This window comes from Lytechinus variegatus, chromosome 3 (genome assembly GCF_018143015.1).
Source record: "Lytechinus variegatus isolate NC3 chromosome 3, Lvar_3.0, whole genome shotgun sequence".
Classification (NCBI taxonomy): domain Eukaryota; kingdom Metazoa; phylum Echinodermata; class Echinoidea; order Temnopleuroida; family Toxopneustidae; genus Lytechinus; species Lytechinus variegatus.
In genome coordinates this window covers 7,050,839-7,069,874 of record NC_054742.1, presented here as the reverse complement: position 1 = coordinate 7,069,874, position 19,036 = coordinate 7,050,839, and the positions used below count along the sequence as shown (strand labels likewise).

Here is a 19,036-nt window from a genome sequence, read left to right as displayed (position 1 = left end):
TCATAATTTGTTATTCCCTTCATACTTTGTACTCCTCCTCCTAAGTTTTCCCGCAACTTCTTTCACTTTTTATATTCTTCTTTTCCTGATACATATAATCTTACACATTTGATGTGTTTTTATTAATGGAAATATTGTACAGTAATATTGCTACTAATATTCACCTTTTTTAAATAAACATATTTTACGGATCCCTCAAACATTAAGAAAAAACATGTCATTATACTATTCTATATTTTCAAATAGACAATGATGCATTTTAATGACATCCTCTTTTGAAGAAGATTGAAGAGTATGTATGCATGACTGATTCTAGACACTTAAAGTAACTGTTTGTGTAAACTTTAAACTCCAAACTACTGAAACTGTGTGAAAAAGCAGGACATAATCTTTTGTATTTGTTAGCCTATTGGTGGTTGAATTAAAGAAGTAATTATATATTGTATGAAATTAAAACTTCCAAATAATTATGATTATTTTCATTTGAAGAGGGGTCAAAGGCTAAAGGAATTAAAGGGTAGAAAGAAAATTAAAATTAATGAGGGGGAAGGAAGAGCTTTGACGTGAAGAGATAAGAAAATAGATATTAAGAGAAAAACACAGGAACTTTAAAGGTTTAATGCACAGCAAGTAACCAAAAATACTAAAATAGAAACTAAGATCTAAAACAGGGATATAGTATTTATGTTTCTGATCTGTACTTTGAAAAAATAACACCTTAAATTTTCAGTAAAAATGTAAACAGAACTCACTGAATGTGTATTACTTAATCTCATGATTTATTTCACATCAAATATATAGTACAATGATTCTTTTGTTCTCTGTATTCCTTGTAAAAATAAATATATACCCTTTTTTTACACACAAACAATATTTCTATTTACAAATATTTTCATACAACACAGCAAACAGAGGAAATGGACTTAGTAAAACATTTTTAGTAATAATTACATGATTGAAAGATTGTTCAAAATGACAAGAAATTAATTAGACAAGGTATCATCAATACTAAAAAAAATATATCATACATGTATATGTTCTTTTAATCATCACACACATCTTAAGTTGGCAGACATGGATGCAAATTATAAAGAATTATAGATAACAATGTTTATACAGCTTTTAAGATACAATGCAACTGTTTATACAATGGTGAATAATCATAACAATGTTTGTATTTTATTATTCTTGTATCAATGTTGGAAAACAAACAAATGTAACAAGTCAAGATCAAAGTTTCATTGTAATGACTAACATGATAACAAAAATAAACTTTGCATCTAATGAAAAACTCTTTGCTACTTTTCTTGCTTCAGTGTGTACTATAATCCTAATTCAACACAATGAATACATTTTTCTTTGTTATGGGGATAAATAAGTCATGCTATTCAGCTGCTGTCATTATGTCTTTCCAATCATATAATAAAATCAATTGCATCAAATACTCAATTATTGAGCATTCAATGAGGAATAAACATTTTCATATAAAATACTTCCCATATATACACATACACATTCATTAAACCATTTTTTAAAATAGATTTGTATAAATCAAGTATATAAGTATAAACAGCAACAAAACATTTTTTGGAATATTTCTTATCTCTTGAAGAAAATTCAAATAATAGATTTGTAAAATCATTCATGATTTATTTAATTTGCTATGATGAAGACAGGCTTTGTTCAAATAAAAACCAAAGGAAATATATTGATTGTGCAAAGATTTTACTAGTTTTAACATACACTTAAACATATATATTTATGAACATGTTTAAATTTGCATAATTGAATTCAATTCAAAGGCTGCAAGTCATGACAGTGATTAGATGAAAGGCACAATAATATAATATGTATCCACAGAAAAAAACTTCTTGTTTTGTTCTCTGTTTAAATCTTGGAAGTTCGGAATACCTTCACTTGATTGAAGGATGCTTTAGTTTTTCATTTGTGATATCTTACATACAAAGTAATAACAATCGAGATATACCACATAATGTCTTCATAATGGACGGAGCTGAAATGCAGTGTTAATGATGTTTAACCTTGGAATGTCATATGAATACACATCATACATCACATTTAAATGATTAACTGAAGTTCACACATTCAATAAAGCTAACACACAAATACCCATTTAAATTTCTCAACAGTAATTACATTATATAATGTTCATTATAGCAAATACTTTTAAAATGCAATAAATATAATACAAGGTGATGCCAACAAGTCTTGAGTATTTTTTTTGTTACATTACTAGGGTTGTATATCATGGTCTCATTATAAGCATTTTTTTCCACCAAAGTTGAACATTACTCCATTCTTAAAATCATAAATGAGATGGGAATAATACTAAGTAAAAAATAAGTTACCACACAATTTTGCATAAATCTGCATAATTAGTCAACATTCTATAAGTACGATAATACTTATCCAAGGCAATTTATCAGACTAGAATATGGAAAGCATGCAGTATTATCTTTTTTATTACAGTAAAACAGATTTCTGAGGGTCTAAGAGATTTGACTTTGGTAGACTCAAGTGTATGTCCACTTATCAACAATCTTTTAAAACTGATTTTAAAAAATGAACCTGAAAACTGAATGTGAAAAAAAAAGAAATATTGGACCGAAATAAAATAAGACCCTGCCAAACCTCCTTTGAAAGACAAATCCTCATAATATATCTCACTAAAGACAGAAGTTATAGATATAAAAGATATGCTTTGGTGTGTGCGAACCTGTTTATGGTGATACAAAGAGACAATACAATACTAATTTGTTGAATCAAAGAATTTTTAAATATTAGAGGTTCGAAGAATTCAGTCACATTTATTGAAGACATAAAATCTAAAATGGTTGATATTTTTAGACTTTATATTTAGTATTGATGTTTTGTTGTTGTTCTATGGCCTGTAGCTGCATGATAGTCTCATGTCTATCAGGTGTTAGATCTGTCATAAGCTGCTCAGCGATACGATTACGTAACCTTGTCCCAACCTGTAATTATAAAGAAAAATTATAGAGTAAAAGGAGAATCTTATTCACTCAATGATGATAGAAAATTAACAGATTTGCAGCACTGTATTAAAAATATCAAGTCACATGGAAAAATTAGAACATGAAATTAGAGCTTAAATCGTTAAAATTACAATCATGTTATTACAACGTCTTACAATGTTATTTCAACGTCTTATAATACTATTTCAAAGTCTAATGGACATTCCACATTGAAGATGGCCTTAATAAGTGATAAAGTAGACCTTTTTATATTTGGAGCCTACAAATTGACTCTGCCTTGTAGAATGAGCTGCAGATAAAGATGGCCCAGAAGGAGACATATAAAGTTGTCTATGTAAACAGGTTCCGTAAGATATGTTGCAAAGAATCACATGAAATATGACCTCTGAAGACAGGAAGTCCATAATGAAGGTCTCATTGTAATTCACTTGTCTATTTTCTTCCTTTTGTTACTAAAGCTGTTAGGTTATTCCCCTCAAAACATAATATCTAATAATCTAGAAAGTGTATAAAGTGCCTGTATCCTAATGCACAAAATACCTATAAATACCATAACCCATGGTAATTACTATGGATATTTATCGTTTCATATCGCCATTGATGAAGCTTGTTTCTCTTTGTATGGAGGTATGGTAAAAATAGCAGAAAAACTATTTAAAAATATTGGTGAAGGTTTGAGGAAAATCCATCAAAGTTATTAGAAATTTAATTTTCATTAAATTTGTGTTGTCATATGCAAGCAGTTTTCTAACATCATGCAGTACAAAGTAAATGTCACTTTTTTCTCCCCCAAAAAATATTTTTTTTTCATTGTAATTTCAGTATATCAACTGACAAATCATTTGAAACCAGCTCCTGAAAAGAAACAAAAATTTAGTCACCACAATAAAAAAATTGAAATCCATTTATTTCATATTAAATAACATATAGGGCAGCTGTTCATAAATGATGTCACAAATCAATTCTAATAATTTTCTTAATCTCTGATGGATTTTTTTTCAGACCTTCATCAGTATTTTTTATCATGTTTTTGTTGCATTTTTACAACAAACTTATTGTCAGGGTAAACTTCCACTTTAATGGATAATTCCTTGAATACAAAATGAATTACTGATTTAATGAGACTTACTGTTTTAGGTCTTTGTGTCATACGATCTCTCTCATTATTAGGCTGGTAAGGATCAGGAGTAATAGATCTATAGTTAGGAGGAAAGGAAGTTAACCCTCCAGCAGTAGTAGTGGTAGAGGGTGCTGGTGTCATGGTGTTTCGACTCTTTGACTGGCGCTCCGAACCATTACCAGATGACTTGGATCTCATAGCTGGTCAAAAATATAATGGGATAATATAAAATCAATCAAATGTTTTGACTTTTTGACAGATGACTATAATCTATACCTGCACCAATTTCTTTCTAAAATAAAATATTAAAGGACACCTAACTGTAATTTTTTTTTATTTCATTGGGAGGATCATGGAAGAAACCATTTGTATTCTCTAGCCTTAAATGGTAGATGTTACATACTTATCAATACAATGATTGCAGTTCATGATTTTCATATCAATTTGGTATAATCAAATAAAAGGGATGTCAAACACAATTTCAATTACACATGCTATATCATTCAAGTCTAGAGTAATGTAAAATCAAGTGCGATTATTCAAATATGTGTCAACATTTATGGTAGTCCTTAGACTGTTGGCTATATATTATTTATAGAACTGAAAATCAATATTGCAGGTTTGATAAAATGTTCAATGTAATACTCGAAGTGGATACATTTTCATGACATCAGGTTTGGAGAAGTCAATTCAATTTTCATCCCAAATAAAAAAAAAGTATATATAAAAATAAACAGCAGTTGTCAACATAACAATGATAAATCTGAGATATCATTTACCAGATAACTACTTTATAATCAATCAATTCATATCACATGGTTGAGAATTTTCTTGTACTAGCACAAGAAATTAATGAATAAAAGGTTACTATAAAGTTATAAAGTGACATATTTATAATGATGAGTACATAAAAATTAAATAAACTATGTCTCACAATATTAGTGATTTAGGAATTTTGCATGATATTACAAATATATTGGTTAGAACTATGTGGTATACATTGTGATGGAAATTATTTAGATTATATTTAGCAATATATAGTGTTAGCAGATATGTTAGTATATGGTATGATCAATGAATTTTATTTTCATGGGAGAAAAATAACAAGTGAATAATACAAAGGTCATAATTACACATCACTGATGGGGGAACAAAGCTTTTCAGTAGAGCCTTCAAATGGCTTCAACAATACTGTGTCTGGTGAAAAGTTTCTGCTTAAATTGGTTTATGTGTGTTTGCCTATTTTGGAGGTCTGTCAGTTCTGAGCAATTTCGATAAGATACTGATAATTTCTATCCATCCATCCATCCTCCCATCTATCCATCCATCCATCCATCCATCCTCCCATCTATCCATCCATCCTCCCATCTATCCATCCATCCTCCCATCTATCCATCCATCTATCCACCCATCCTCCCATCCATCCATCCATTCATCCACCCATCCATCCATCCATCAACCCACCCACCCACCCATCCATCCATCCATCCAACCATCTATCCATCCATCCATCCTCCCATTCATCCATCCTCCCATCCATCCATCCATCCTCCCATCCATCCATCCATCCTCCCATCCATCCTCCCATCCATCCATCCTCCCATCTATCCATCCATCTATCCACCCATCCTCCCATCCACCCATCCATCCATCCACCCACCCATCCATCCATCCATCATTCCATCCATCCAACCATCTATCCATCCATCCATCCTCCCATCCATCCATCCTCCCATCCATCCTCCCATCCATCCATCCTCCCATCCATCCATCCTCCCATCTATCCATCCATCCACCCACCCATCCTCCCATCCATCTATCCATTCATCCATCCATCCATCCACCCACCCATCCACCCATCCATCCATCCACCCACCCACCCATCCACCCACCCATCCATCCATCCATCTATCCACCCATCCTCCCATCCATCTATCCATCTATCCATCCATCCATCCATTCATCCACCCACCCATCCACCCACCCATCCATCCATCCATCCAACCATCTATCCATCCATCCATCCATCCTCCCATCCATCCATCCTCCCATCCATCCATCCTCCCATCCATCCATTCGTCCGTCCGTCCATCCATCCATCCACCCACCCATCCATCCATCCATCCGTCCGTCCGTCCATCCATCCATCCGTCCATCCCACCATTCACCCACCCACCCATCCATCCATCCATCCATCCACCCATCCTCCCATCCATCCATCCATCCGTCCGTCCGTCCATCCATCCATCCATCCATCCACCCACCCATCCACCCACCCATCCATCCATCCATCTATCCACCCATCCTCCCATCCATCTATCCATCCATCCATCCATCCATTCATCCACCCACCCATCCACCCACCCATCCATCCATCCATCCAACCATCTATCCATCCATCCATCCTCCCATCCATCCATCCTCCCATCCATCCATCCTCCCATCCATCCATTCGTCCGTCCGTCCATCCATCCATCCATCCACCCACCCATCCATCCGTCCGTCCGTCCGTCCATCCATCCATCCATCCATCCCACCATTCACCCACCCATCCATCCATCCACCCATCCTCCCATCCATCTATCCATCCATCCATCCATTCATCCATCCATCCATCCATCCACCCACCCATCCACCCACCCATCCATCCATCCATCCACCCACCCATCCACCCATCCATCCAATCTGTGATAAAACTTCCAATTTCCCTTAGCATTTGCTCTGCTTTGCAATGAAAGCACAGTCATTGATACTTTGGTTATAAAGAATAACTGTATCTAAGGTGAATAGATGATTTAAATTTGTGTTGAGTGAAAGGAAACTTGACACTTGTTTTAACATGATGATTAATACAGCTATCATAGATTTTCTAATATGTGTTTGATTTATCTCAAATAAAATCAAACAAAAAATATAATGATCTTCCTTGAATCAGATTTTTTCTCAAACAACTTTCATACATCTTGGCTCAATATCAAGATATACTACACCAACAAAGATGATGACGATTTCTAATCAATAAAAGCAATGTGATATGGTGTCAAAAATTCTATTCTATTCTATATAGAGTTAAAATGGGTTAGCATTAATTTATTTCTAGATTAAAATCTATAAATATTTTATTAGCAGGGTCAGTGTGACTGCATCTCATGGAAATTCAGTTCTGTAAAAAAAATTATCATTACTACGTATGTATAAAAAGAATGGAACTGCAATTCATAAAAGCAATTCTCATTTTCAATGCAATAGTGACAATAAAATCAAAGAGCAATCACTAAAAGAGAATGCACACTCCGCAACTAAGATGTCAATCGCTAAATATACAAAAATACACAGCACAATTTGAAATGAAGCAATAATTCATAGGCAAATCAAGAAATTCTTTTGAAACAATAAATCCTCAATTACACTTATTTTGCATTCAAAGTACATCAATGTAATCAAATCCTTCTAATGAACAAAAGCTGCAATCTCCAAAGCTAATTCTTTCTTTTTCTTCAAGAAGTTCAAGAGTAAATGACACATTGCACAACAAATTGAAAATTCTTTCCCTCTGTAATTAACCAACAAATAGACACAAGTTTACAAGTGGGAGGGAAAAAGTGGGGGGAGTAGAAAAAAAATTCATGATCACTATAACTCCAATACATCTTTTGAATCAATTACAGTAAATTTATTCCATCCACTACAAGACTTTCAAACCATTCTACCTTTAACAATCTGTACTGGAGTGCCTTGTATGGAATCTTTATAGACTAACATAATAAAATATAAAAAGAGAAAGTAGATTACAAAAAACATCAAAAGTGGAGCGCCTCTGGCAGTCTCACCTGCATAACGCGATTCAATATAGCAGCAGCGCTGACTTTGAAAACTACAATAACATAATTATTCACAAAAAACACAATTCATATGATACAATAATATGTTTGACAATAAATGACATTTGATCTTGATCATGCGACCTACATGTAAGACTCGTCAGTGATACTTGATTACCCCCATATCCACATTTTATAAACTATATCTATAAACTTTGAAAGTAATGACAGCAATCTAATAAAATCTTCCAAAATGGCCAAAGTTCATTGACCTAAAAATGACCTTTGACATTGGTCATGTGACCTAAAACTAGCATGAGATGATCAGTGATGCTTGATTACTTTTATGTCCAAGTGTTATGAACTAGACCAATGCACTTACAGAGATATGATGGTTATTCAACAAATACCCCAAACATGGCCAAAGTTTATTGACCTAAAATGAACTTTGACCTTGATCATGTGACCTGAAACTTGCACAGGATGTTCAGTAATACTTGATTACTCTTATGTCCAAGTTTTATGAATCAGATCCATAAACTTTCAAAGTTATGATAGTAATTCAACAAATACCCCCAACTTGGCCAAAGTTCAAAGACCTTTGACCTTGGTCACGTGACCTGAAGCTCAGGCAGGATGTTCAGTAATATGTCCAAGTTTAATTAACTAGGTCCATATACTTTCTAAGTTATGCTGTCATTTCAAAAACTTAACCTTTGGTTAAGCTTTTATGTTGGCGTCACCGCCGCCTGAAAAGCGGCACCTATGGTCCCTATTCTCACTCTGCTATGCAGGTGAGACAATAAAACCAGAATGAAAAATTATGTTCAATAGATCTGAAATAATGTTATTATTTGAAACATTATTTCAAATATTTCATAACAAAAAGATAAAACTGCAGTTAATTTGATGATTATTGCCAACAATATTTGTCTTTATTCCTGTAAAGTGTAATACATCTATATCTAATCTGAATCATACAAATATCATTAATGATACAATGCCCTTCTCTAATATACAGAGAATTACATTCTGATTCAACATTTCTAAATAAAAACGAAGGATGTCACTAAAAATGGGGTAAGGGGGTTGTCACCATATGATTTTCAGGGTAGTGAAATAATTAGGAAAGAGAGGAGGAAAACAAGAATAACGAAAGAGTATAAAAAGGAGAGGTCTGGTCTACGACCATCATGTAACTCTATAATACCCCTGTAATTCAAGTAAGAAACAATATGATAAAACCCTTCAATCATCACCTACCTCCCCAATCAAAATATCATGATGCCGTGTACATTAACTCCTACTTTGATCTTTGATTGATAATGCTATGCATTTGACATGAATAAATAAGAATACAATTGTTTTATTTATTGAGCCAAGCAGGTCTAACCTTTTGACCCTTAGTAGCAACCACACAATTACACAAGCTACTCTAGATGAAGGATTTTATGTGCAGCAGATATTGGCAGTGTGCTCAATGAATGTGAGATATTAATGAATGCGTGAAGCTCAAGCGAGATCTCTACATTAAGAAGGACACAATACTTACGTGGTAAACGATTTGTTGATGTGAAAAAACCTGAATGACAGATATCATGCGGTATAGACCCAAATGTAAGAGAAGGAATACACATGCAATGGAAACCATTGTTTCACTCAAATGGGATGTAATGATAGCTTCATATTATTTTTTTTACATATAGAATGGGATAAACTTAAAGCATGGAATATGTATAAATCAATTTTTAAATGATTTTCAAATAAAATGTTTATGAATTTTTTAAATGTTGGTTTGAATATAGGCACACTCAAAATGAATGAAAGAGTATACAATTTAATATGCTAGCCTACTTTACATGCAAGTATTTTTGTCAATAACTCAATATATTTGATACAAACATGGGTAGGTAATAAACATACAAAAAAAAACCAAACATTAATGAATAAGAATGATTAATGTAAACACAAAACAAAACAAAAAGTAAACATCATTCATTGGAAACCCAATCACCAAAAGAAAAAGAAAATAAACAGGACTCGGTTGAATCAATCAGAATCAGGTATTGAAAAATCACTCTCATCCAGGAGTGAAAAAGTATCACAAAGCAAAGAATAAGAAAACAATTGTTCGTTAAAGCAGCTACGGTAATCTTGGTATTTTCTACTCCTATTCAATGTGTGCAAGCAAAATAGCAATATAAACTACATCATTATTGGATTTTACTTTGATGAATGTTTGGGTTTTGAAACTAAAAAATATGTGAAAGATTTATTGAAAACTATTGAAACTAAAGGACATTGAAGAAGATAAACCAAAGACTTACTCATAGATGTGAAAGGGCGTGACATACTTGATACAGCATACTCATAGTCATAAACTTGAGTCTGTAGTTCATCAACTCTATTGAAAGCATCTAGTTTCATATTACGCTCATGCTGTAATCGAGATTTCACCTGCAGCATACACAAGATTAGTAAAATTCAATTAGGTTAGATTCACACAATGCATTTATTTGAAATATGACACTGGTATATTTTATTTATATAGGAAATTGATTCCTATACTTGAGTGATTTTAACATGTGCTTACCTATTAAACCATAAATGGAGCCATGTGAAAAGAACAATGTCCAAATGGACAGAGATTTTTTCCAGGATATTAAGTGTGTTTTAAAGGTCTGACTTCTTACTGCATCAATGCTAAATTACAATAAATTGAACTTACATAGTCTTTAAAATAGTACACTCTTAGGACTTTGTCAGACTGTTATCTGCTAATTTCTAAGCTGCAATATTTCATGCCACATATGATTTGACTTTTTTTTGCAGCATTTGATTTTCATTACTTTATATCCATGTATCACTAGTAGCAATTATTTGCACTTGCGTATCTTTATCATCTCATTACGTGTTTGTATCCATTTTGAATTGTACACTTATATTCAGCTTTTGGCTGCATCACATCTTTCTCTTATGTCTTAATTCACCATTTTGAATTGAATAGAAATAAAAATCTGCTTTTCTTGTCAAGAATTCTTTATATTTGTTCACAATGACAGCACATGAAAAATAGCTACAGAGGAGACCTAGCAAATCTATCTCAATCCTTGACAAAGGATAGGCGTCAGGGATCATATTTACGATATCTATTTGATTCTATGTATATTTTATCCAATACATTAAAAGAGGAAAGGATTAAGGAATAAATATAAGGAATATAATTTAATAAGAAAAAAATCAAGAAAAAAAAGAAAGTACTGGTCAGAAAATGAAATGTGTTTTCTGTCATACCTGTGTAACTTCTTTGCGAGTTTTTTCTTGGGTTGTGTGATAAAGACGACTAGTCTTATCCAAGTCCTCTTCCATTATTTCAAGCTTTGCTGCCTTCTCTTCTATTTCTTCCATCTGAATAAACAAAACAAATCATAAATGAATATCATGATGATTCTCAACCAGTGAAATGATACAAATTGAAAAAATAATATTGAATCCAATGCATGAATGGGATGACTGGATTATAAAGCCTTCCAATTCAACTTGATTGATATAGCCTTTCCATACATCAATATCATCTGTATTATAAGCAACCATTGTAAAAAACATAGTATTGCAAATTTTATTTGTTCTCTAGTAAAAACATCAAATCATTAAAGAAATATCGATAAAATTGTGCTCTATTAAAATATATTAGTTTCATTATTCAGTGTAATGTTATTGTTTATTATTAACCGTATCAGACATCTGAGCAGGGCAACTTTAATACATTGTTGCCTGCTTAAGACTGGGATCAAATGGCCGGTCAATATATTTCCAATTGTTTATCCACAGGCCCAATTTATTGCCCGCTTAGAAATGTCAATGAGAAAATGCATGGAAATGTAGAGGGCAATAAAAGGCAGCGCTAACATCCGGGTATTCTACGCATTTTTGTACACGTCCTTGAACCGTGCAGTGCTTACGTCACAATAATAATCAAGGTGAGACAATGTTGGATACTGCGTCCCCAGGCCAGGGACGCGTCATTTCAATTACGTCACAATGATAAAATTCAGAGGCCCAGTCTGCTCAACATGACAAAATAGATTCCCATTTTTTAACTGTAATAAATATCTAAGATTTAACGATTTATGCTCTAGATGTCTGATTTGGTTAATAATAACAATATTGACTGGCCTGGGGGCGAAAGGACATATATCGCCCTCACTAAATTGATATCAACCTCGTTTACGACTTGGGCGATATAAATAGAGTTTGGGCGATATATGTCGTATCGCCCCAAGGCCAGTCAATATTGCTTTTATACTGAAAATAAATGGATAAAAATGCGAACAATCTGCATAATTTTATATCTTTTCTATCAATATACAATTCATGTGTTGTGGTCTGCAAACATTTGCAATAAAATGCTCCCTGGATACATACATTTATTACATTTTTCATCACTACAAGCCTGGAATAAATAAAATGAATAGAATCTGATCAAAAAGATTTTTTTTGTTTACCAGACGATCTAAGGTTGCAGCCCTAGCAAGCTCCATCTGTCGCTGGTTTCTTGCTTCCTGCTCCTCACGATGTTTACGCTCTTCTTTGATCCGCATCTATGATAAAAAAGTCAAGATATTAGATTTGAATTATAGGAATCAAATGAATGAGATGTCATATATAGAGGCAACAAATTTTTTTTTGATTTATCTGAAAAAGTGCATTGAAGAATCAATAAAACCTTTGCTAATATCACAAACATGTTATTGAATTACATTTGAGCAAGACCTTCAGTACTGTTTGGCATTGTTTCACTCACTATAATGCTATCATTTACTTTATTTATTATAGTTGAGAATATGAGAAGGTCATGTGTGTTCTATTGGGTAATCTCTAATTTGATCAGTTATATAGATTGTAGATTTAATATCATATAATCTTTGCCTAAAACATTGACAAATACTCTTAATAGCTACAACTGATTGTAACTTTTCATATATAGTATTCAACAGACTTACATTTATGTTTGATAGTATTAACAAATGGATCATTCATTTGTATGACCCCGATTAAAAAAAAATGAGAATTTTCATCTATTTTTTAAAATTCTTATCATTTTTCAATGTTAAAAAAAAATACCTGTGCTTCAAATTTGGATGATAATGTGACAAGATAATGCAAATAATTCTTAGAAAACTTACCTCTTTGTCAAGAACTTTCTTGGTTGCCTCCCGTTCCTTCTCAGAAGTTGACAAAGCCTTACGTAGCGCCATCACTTGTTGACGTAAAAGAATGACTTCTTCATTTGCACCCATTTTGATTTCCAAGTAGTCCCGCTTACTTCGGTCTAGGTCGTGCTGTAACTGACCAACCTATACCAATATCACATAGACAGAAGGGTTATGCCTGTTTGTTTTTAAAGAACTTTGTTTTTATAAAAAAAAATCATGAAAAATGAAAATATTTACAATTGATTAATATATGATTAGAGTAAAAACATGTCAGAAACAAAAAAGAAAGTAAAGAAACATGGCAGAATGAGACTCTGTGTTTGATTTACCCTGAATAAAGACATTTCCCTTTGATGTGATAGGGGTTATGACTATGGTACCACAACTTCACATTCCAAATATCTTATTATTATAGAAAAATAGTTTCCAACCTATTCAACAATATATATCAAAATAAATGCATGAAAAAAACAACCAACTTGTCTTCTGTAAAGTGCAGAATGTTAATTTCCTTTTTTTTATTGTCAATTTTGTTTAATCTTTTATCTCTCTTTAGGACATGATGATTGTTATATTTAAGTTGCTCAATACTAAACTGGGCTGAACTAGTAACTGTTACTCAATGAATCTTGAAACAAAATGAATGCACTCAAAAGTATACTTTTTAACACTCTACCTTGATCAAATGTTCTCATTCGTTTTACTGTTATCACATCAACTTACAGATAAACCATCTATGAAATTAAATAAATTACAATATATAAAATCAATAAGAATAAGGAAATATCAAATCTAACTAACCAATGCGTTATAATGCTCTCTAAGTTTAGTTGTTTTCCATCCATTGAAGCTCTTCATCTTCACAAGTCTCCTAGTTAAAGCATTATTCTCTTTTCTAACTTCATGAAGCTCTGTAGCTCGTTTTAGATTTAACTGCAGTCCTTCATCAGCTGTGGGGAACAGTTCCAAACAATGAATTATACGATTATTACATTTCATTGGTTTAAATTTGAATGAAGCTTATCTTTAAGAATAAGACAATCTGAAGAATATAAAGATTCAGGTTAAGACATGACTTGCACCTCAAGAACTGGATCACATGTTCAATCTGAAAAATAAGTTTGAATATAATATAGACATTTGTTCCAAATCCATTTTCATTTATTTTTTTTTCAAGTTTGGAAAGAAAGCTTAATTATCAAGATTGATAAAAAATGAATGTACTTTTTCTTATCAGTTTGAGGTCTTTTTATTCTTCATTCAATGAACTTTACACATTCTTAGTGACAGAGACAATATTACTTACATCCAGATCCAGCTGTTTTCTTTTTGAACTTTGACATGGCCATGACAGCTTCCTGTCGTACCTGGCTTACGATGTCTGAAGCCTCTTTGTGAAGACGCAACCTGGATCAAGAAAACATTCAACACAAGATACATTGGAAATGTAATATATTCACATTTATTATATTCAAAGCACTGAATTAAGCTGATGTTTTGTAAATACAGAGATATCAGAAAATAAAGCATCTTAATTTCAAAATTGATAATGTACCCTACCAATCAAGACATAGTACTAGGGAGTTTATAGGAAAACAGTTCAATAAAACAGTAAAACTGTATAAATATGTATCCATACCACAAGAAAGAATTGACAGAAGTACTATGAGGTATGGGAAACAAAATAAATAACATTTAAACAAATTAAAAATAAAACAAAGTATGTTGATAGTGAAGTAGAAGTGGTAAACATAACATTAATAGTGCAGACATTAAACATGATCATTGTACTCACCCAAATTCATCAAATTGTTGTTTGAGTGCAAATGCACTATAGAATAGATTCTGAACTAGAGCATCATATTCAGCTTTGACTTTATTTCTAATGTCTTCTTCCTTGGTCATAGCTTCTTCATTCATCTCTGCTAGCTTAGATCGTAATGCTGTGATCTCTGATCAATCAATTAATGGGAAACAAAATATCAATATAAAATTCCATAATAAACATCAAGTATACTATCAAGTTCATATATATTCAAAAGCAAATTATAGCAATATTACATCTGAGAAATTCCATTAAATAATCAACCTTTTTGTACATTCGACCCTTAATTCAGATTCATATTCAGATACATGTATTGGTACATATTAAAAAGGAAAATTGTTTTGTTGGCATAACATATAAAGTAACATAAGTACATAGAACATAATACACAAATAATACACAATATACATGATCACATCTATAGTAACATGGCTATACAGAAATAGGAACATAGAAGCGGTTAGATTCCAATTTTACTCATTTAATGAAATAAAAACACTGATTCGATTGTTGAATCAATATCAATGAGAAAAGAATAAATTACAGAAGACAGAAGAGTTTTACCTAATAATAGGTCATGACTCCTATCTGCTAATTGACATTGAATATCAACCACGGCTGCTGTCTGAATATCATCATAGGCCTGCTGAAGATGTTTAATCTCCTGTTAATATAAAACACATCATATACATGTATTGAATATGATTCAAGTACGGTTCATTATCATTTCTTTTGGTCATACAAATTAGAAAATTGACAAAGATATAGAAAATTAAATTTCTTTACTTTCGAGCAAACCCTCAATGGTGATCACTTTGAATAGGAAACTATGCACAAACCCATCACATGAAATGAAACTACATTATCAAATACCATTGAAGATATAGGTTTAGAGTTTATGATAAAAACGAAAAAGAAAAGTTATTTCAGCCAATTGTAAACATGCGATATGGTTTCTCACTTGAGATAACTTTAAATAAGGAGCAACCCAAATGAGCATAGTGACATTTAATCATATACCATTGGTCAGATAGAAGGCAAATTCATTTGTAAAGTTGCTATGACTGAACTTTCTATAGAGTGATAGGGGTACATCATATGGATGGTATACGGATATAACTTCATGACATGCCAGATAATATGGTGCTCTATGGGATATATGTATATCACATGGTGAAAACTGGTGACAACTGCATGTTAATAAGTAAGCCAACACACAAAAGAAATACTATACCTGTTCTCTCTGATAAAGCAACTGATGGTGTTGTCTTAGTAGATTCTCATAGTACATCGAATAATTCTCGTAGTTGCCTTTCTCTCTTGTCATGACAGCATTAGCTAACCCAGTGAGAGCACTGTTTAATTGATCTGATGTAAAGAATACCTTGTCACCTTCTCTTTGAGCCATATTATGAAGTGTACGTGAGAAATCATCAGCAACATGAGGCTTAGGGATCATCAGACGTTCATTAATCACCTGTCAATCAAAATCAATTAAAAAAAAACATGTTAAGGAGCTCTTACTTTTGATGCCTAACAAGACATCAACATTAGAATAGAAAGACAAGAGCTCTGTAACTCATAGTGATTAATGTATGTTTGATTTTCAGGGATTGCACAATGCCATTAATGCGATCAATCATTAAAATTTGTTCTAAGATCATTGCTAAGCCTTTTGTATAAGGGCCCTAGTATCTCAAATTTAGCAAATGCAAAAAAAATTAAGCCACTTCACAAAGTCAAAGATAAGATTGGCAGCCAACATCCCCCAGAACATTTCACCGTTTTAGGAGACATGGTTCATCACACCGGCAATCTTTGACCCTTATCCACAAATTGTGTAAATGAGATGCATGCCTGTATACATATGTAAGAAGTTGATCCTTAAAACAGCTTTATACCCCCGTCACATTTATTCGGAATCAGCAGGAATCGAGCAGAACCAGCCGGAATGAAGAACTTTCAAAATTCGTGCCACATTCGGGAGGGAATTTGAAATTTTCACTACTTTTGCAAAAATGTCTTCCTTTTTTGCGACATGACCGGGTGACTTCTACTGCCAAATGACGTTACAACAGCAGCTGGCCGCGTTTTATGCGATTCGGTTTTCTCTAGAATGCGATCAGAATGCCTCGACTGCTCTTAGAATGTCGCAAGAATATTTAGAATGCAGTCAGAATGCACTTCGAATGTCGTTCGATATTCTCCACTTCGAATGCACTTCGAAAGTTTTGAACATGAGCAAAACATTCGGGCCGGTCACAAGAATAGACCCGAATGTCTGGAATGCACTCAGAATGCAGTCAGAATTTTTAGAATGCGCTTTGAATATCCAGGAATGTACCAAGAATTTTCATTCCGACGGCATTCTGGCTCATTCTGCCTCTAGTGTGACGGGGGTTTTACATGATAGCTTGATAAGTAGAATGATACATAGACAACTAAAAGAAATAACAATGGTACTGAATTCACAGCATTGTCCTCCCCAGATCTTTTATGAGCAATACAATACAATACAGGCCATGTAATGAACACTCACCGGTCTCTTCCATAGGTCAGTTGGAAGATTACCTTCATCCCTTGCTCTCTCGGCAACAACGAGGGCGTGCTCCTTAGCAATCTTACGCTGGAGCTCATGGATCATATGATGCTCCAGATTATCAAGGAGCTTGACTAGTTGTTTAGCCCTAAGCTCCATCTCTGAGGCTCCTTTAGGAGCAACGATAGGCTCCGAGTCCATTACCATACCCTCATATAGATCTCCCTGTCAGAGATAGAAAATCATTGTAAACTCATATCTGCCATATGTACAGAATCACAAAATTTGATGCATTAGAATTCATAATTAATCAAATTTAAACATCACTGTTTTTATTATCAAGGATTAATACATAATAGACCTTCAAACTGCTAATCACATTATATGTTCCAAGAGGAAATGTACCATTACATAATAATCACAAGCTTTACTTAAAATCAAAGACCTACACTTTTCATTGAAAAAAAATCATAAAAATATGAAATCAAAACTATGAACTTTCATTGAATTAATCGACAATAGATAACCTACATATAATACACAATCAATAAAACAAAGTATAAAAATGTCTGAATTACCTGTCCATATCTCCTGGCTATACTCTTCACCACAGGATAGAGGATCTCCATCTTGTAGGTTTGACTGAATTAACATGGGAAGATATTATGATTCACTAGATTACATGTATCATAAGAATATCAGATAATAGCATACATAACAATGGAACCAAGATCAAAGGGGGAGACAGAAAGATGGTGTGGGGCTGGACAGTCAGACAATGAGAAGAGAGAAAGAGAGACAAAGAGACAGAAAGAAAAAAAAAGAGACAGTAAAACACTACAGGAAACAGCTTGGTAAAAACATTTTTTTTAGCTCTACACTTCATGGAATACAAATTAAGTTTTAAAAGCAACAAAGTTGACTGTATGACTGGATAAAAACACAGATTAATTTCTTACCAAAACTTTCTATATAGGGCTGGAGTATTGACCTCTTCAATGGCAAGCTTACGTTGACCCCATTCAACCTTGAAGACCTCTAGACGTTTCCATAGTAACAAGAAATCTTTGAGTAAGGAGTAAGCCTTGACAGGCTCCTTTGTTCTGGAGAGTGCTTTTCCAGTAGTTGAAACAACTAAAAGTAAAACAAATTATAGTATGGGGTTTAATCAATTCCTTACTGACAAAATGCTTAAGACTTAAATACCATTAATTCCGCAGTATACTGGAGGGTTTTTACGTTCTCACTGATTGATTAAATTGACATATAAGGGTTGGTCTTTTTTTTCTATATTGATAAGATTAATAGTCCTTTTTGAGCTCAATATAAACTCTAATTGCCTCAGTTATGTGAATTTGTATCCTGTACATTTGAATGGGAGACAGCTTTCACATAGCCTAGCAATGCTAAGTGCCCGTAATAGCATTATGTGTATTTGTAACACATACATATACCTTCAAAAACTTTTTACAATGTAGGGCAAAATCTAGTTAATCTA

The 19,036-nt window shown here is 33.1% G+C and overlaps 1 protein-coding gene across 4 annotated transcripts in view; it reads right to left on the bottom strand.

The window, feature by feature from the left end:
- Positions 1-3: 3 nt before the first annotated feature.
- LOC121410103 overlaps positions 4-19,036 on the bottom strand; it is a 54,935-nt gene continuing 35,902 nt past the window's right edge. For 2 of the 4 annotated variants that reach the window (XM_041601974.1, XM_041601977.1), the window contains 15 exons: positions 18,498-18,672; positions 18,117-18,180; positions 17,539-17,763; positions 16,234-16,476; positions 15,564-15,663; positions 14,970-15,126; positions 14,481-14,581; positions 13,976-14,124; positions 13,145-13,315; positions 12,464-12,559; positions 11,253-11,366; positions 10,286-10,415; positions 7,848-7,892; positions 4,147-4,337; positions 4-2,996 (listed from right to left, as the gene is read on the bottom strand). In XM_041601974.1, the coding sequence (XP_041457908.1) occupies positions 2,865-2,996; positions 4,147-4,337; positions 7,848-7,892; positions 10,286-10,415; positions 11,253-11,366; positions 12,464-12,559; positions 13,145-13,315; positions 13,976-14,124; positions 14,481-14,581; positions 14,970-15,126; positions 15,564-15,663; positions 16,234-16,476; positions 17,539-17,763; positions 18,117-18,180; positions 18,498-18,672 (2,093 nt within the window). In that variant the 3' untranslated portion in view covers positions 4-2,864. Of the gene's footprint in view, positions 2,997-4,146; positions 4,338-7,847; positions 7,893-9,510; positions 9,541-10,285; positions 10,416-11,252; positions 11,367-12,463; positions 12,560-13,144; positions 13,316-13,975; positions 14,125-14,480; positions 14,582-14,969; positions 15,127-15,563; positions 15,664-16,233; positions 16,477-17,538; positions 17,764-18,116; positions 18,181-18,497; positions 18,673-19,036 lie in introns of all 4 variants that reach the window. The other 2 variants (XM_041601975.1, XM_041601976.1) reach the window with 2 other exon arrangements.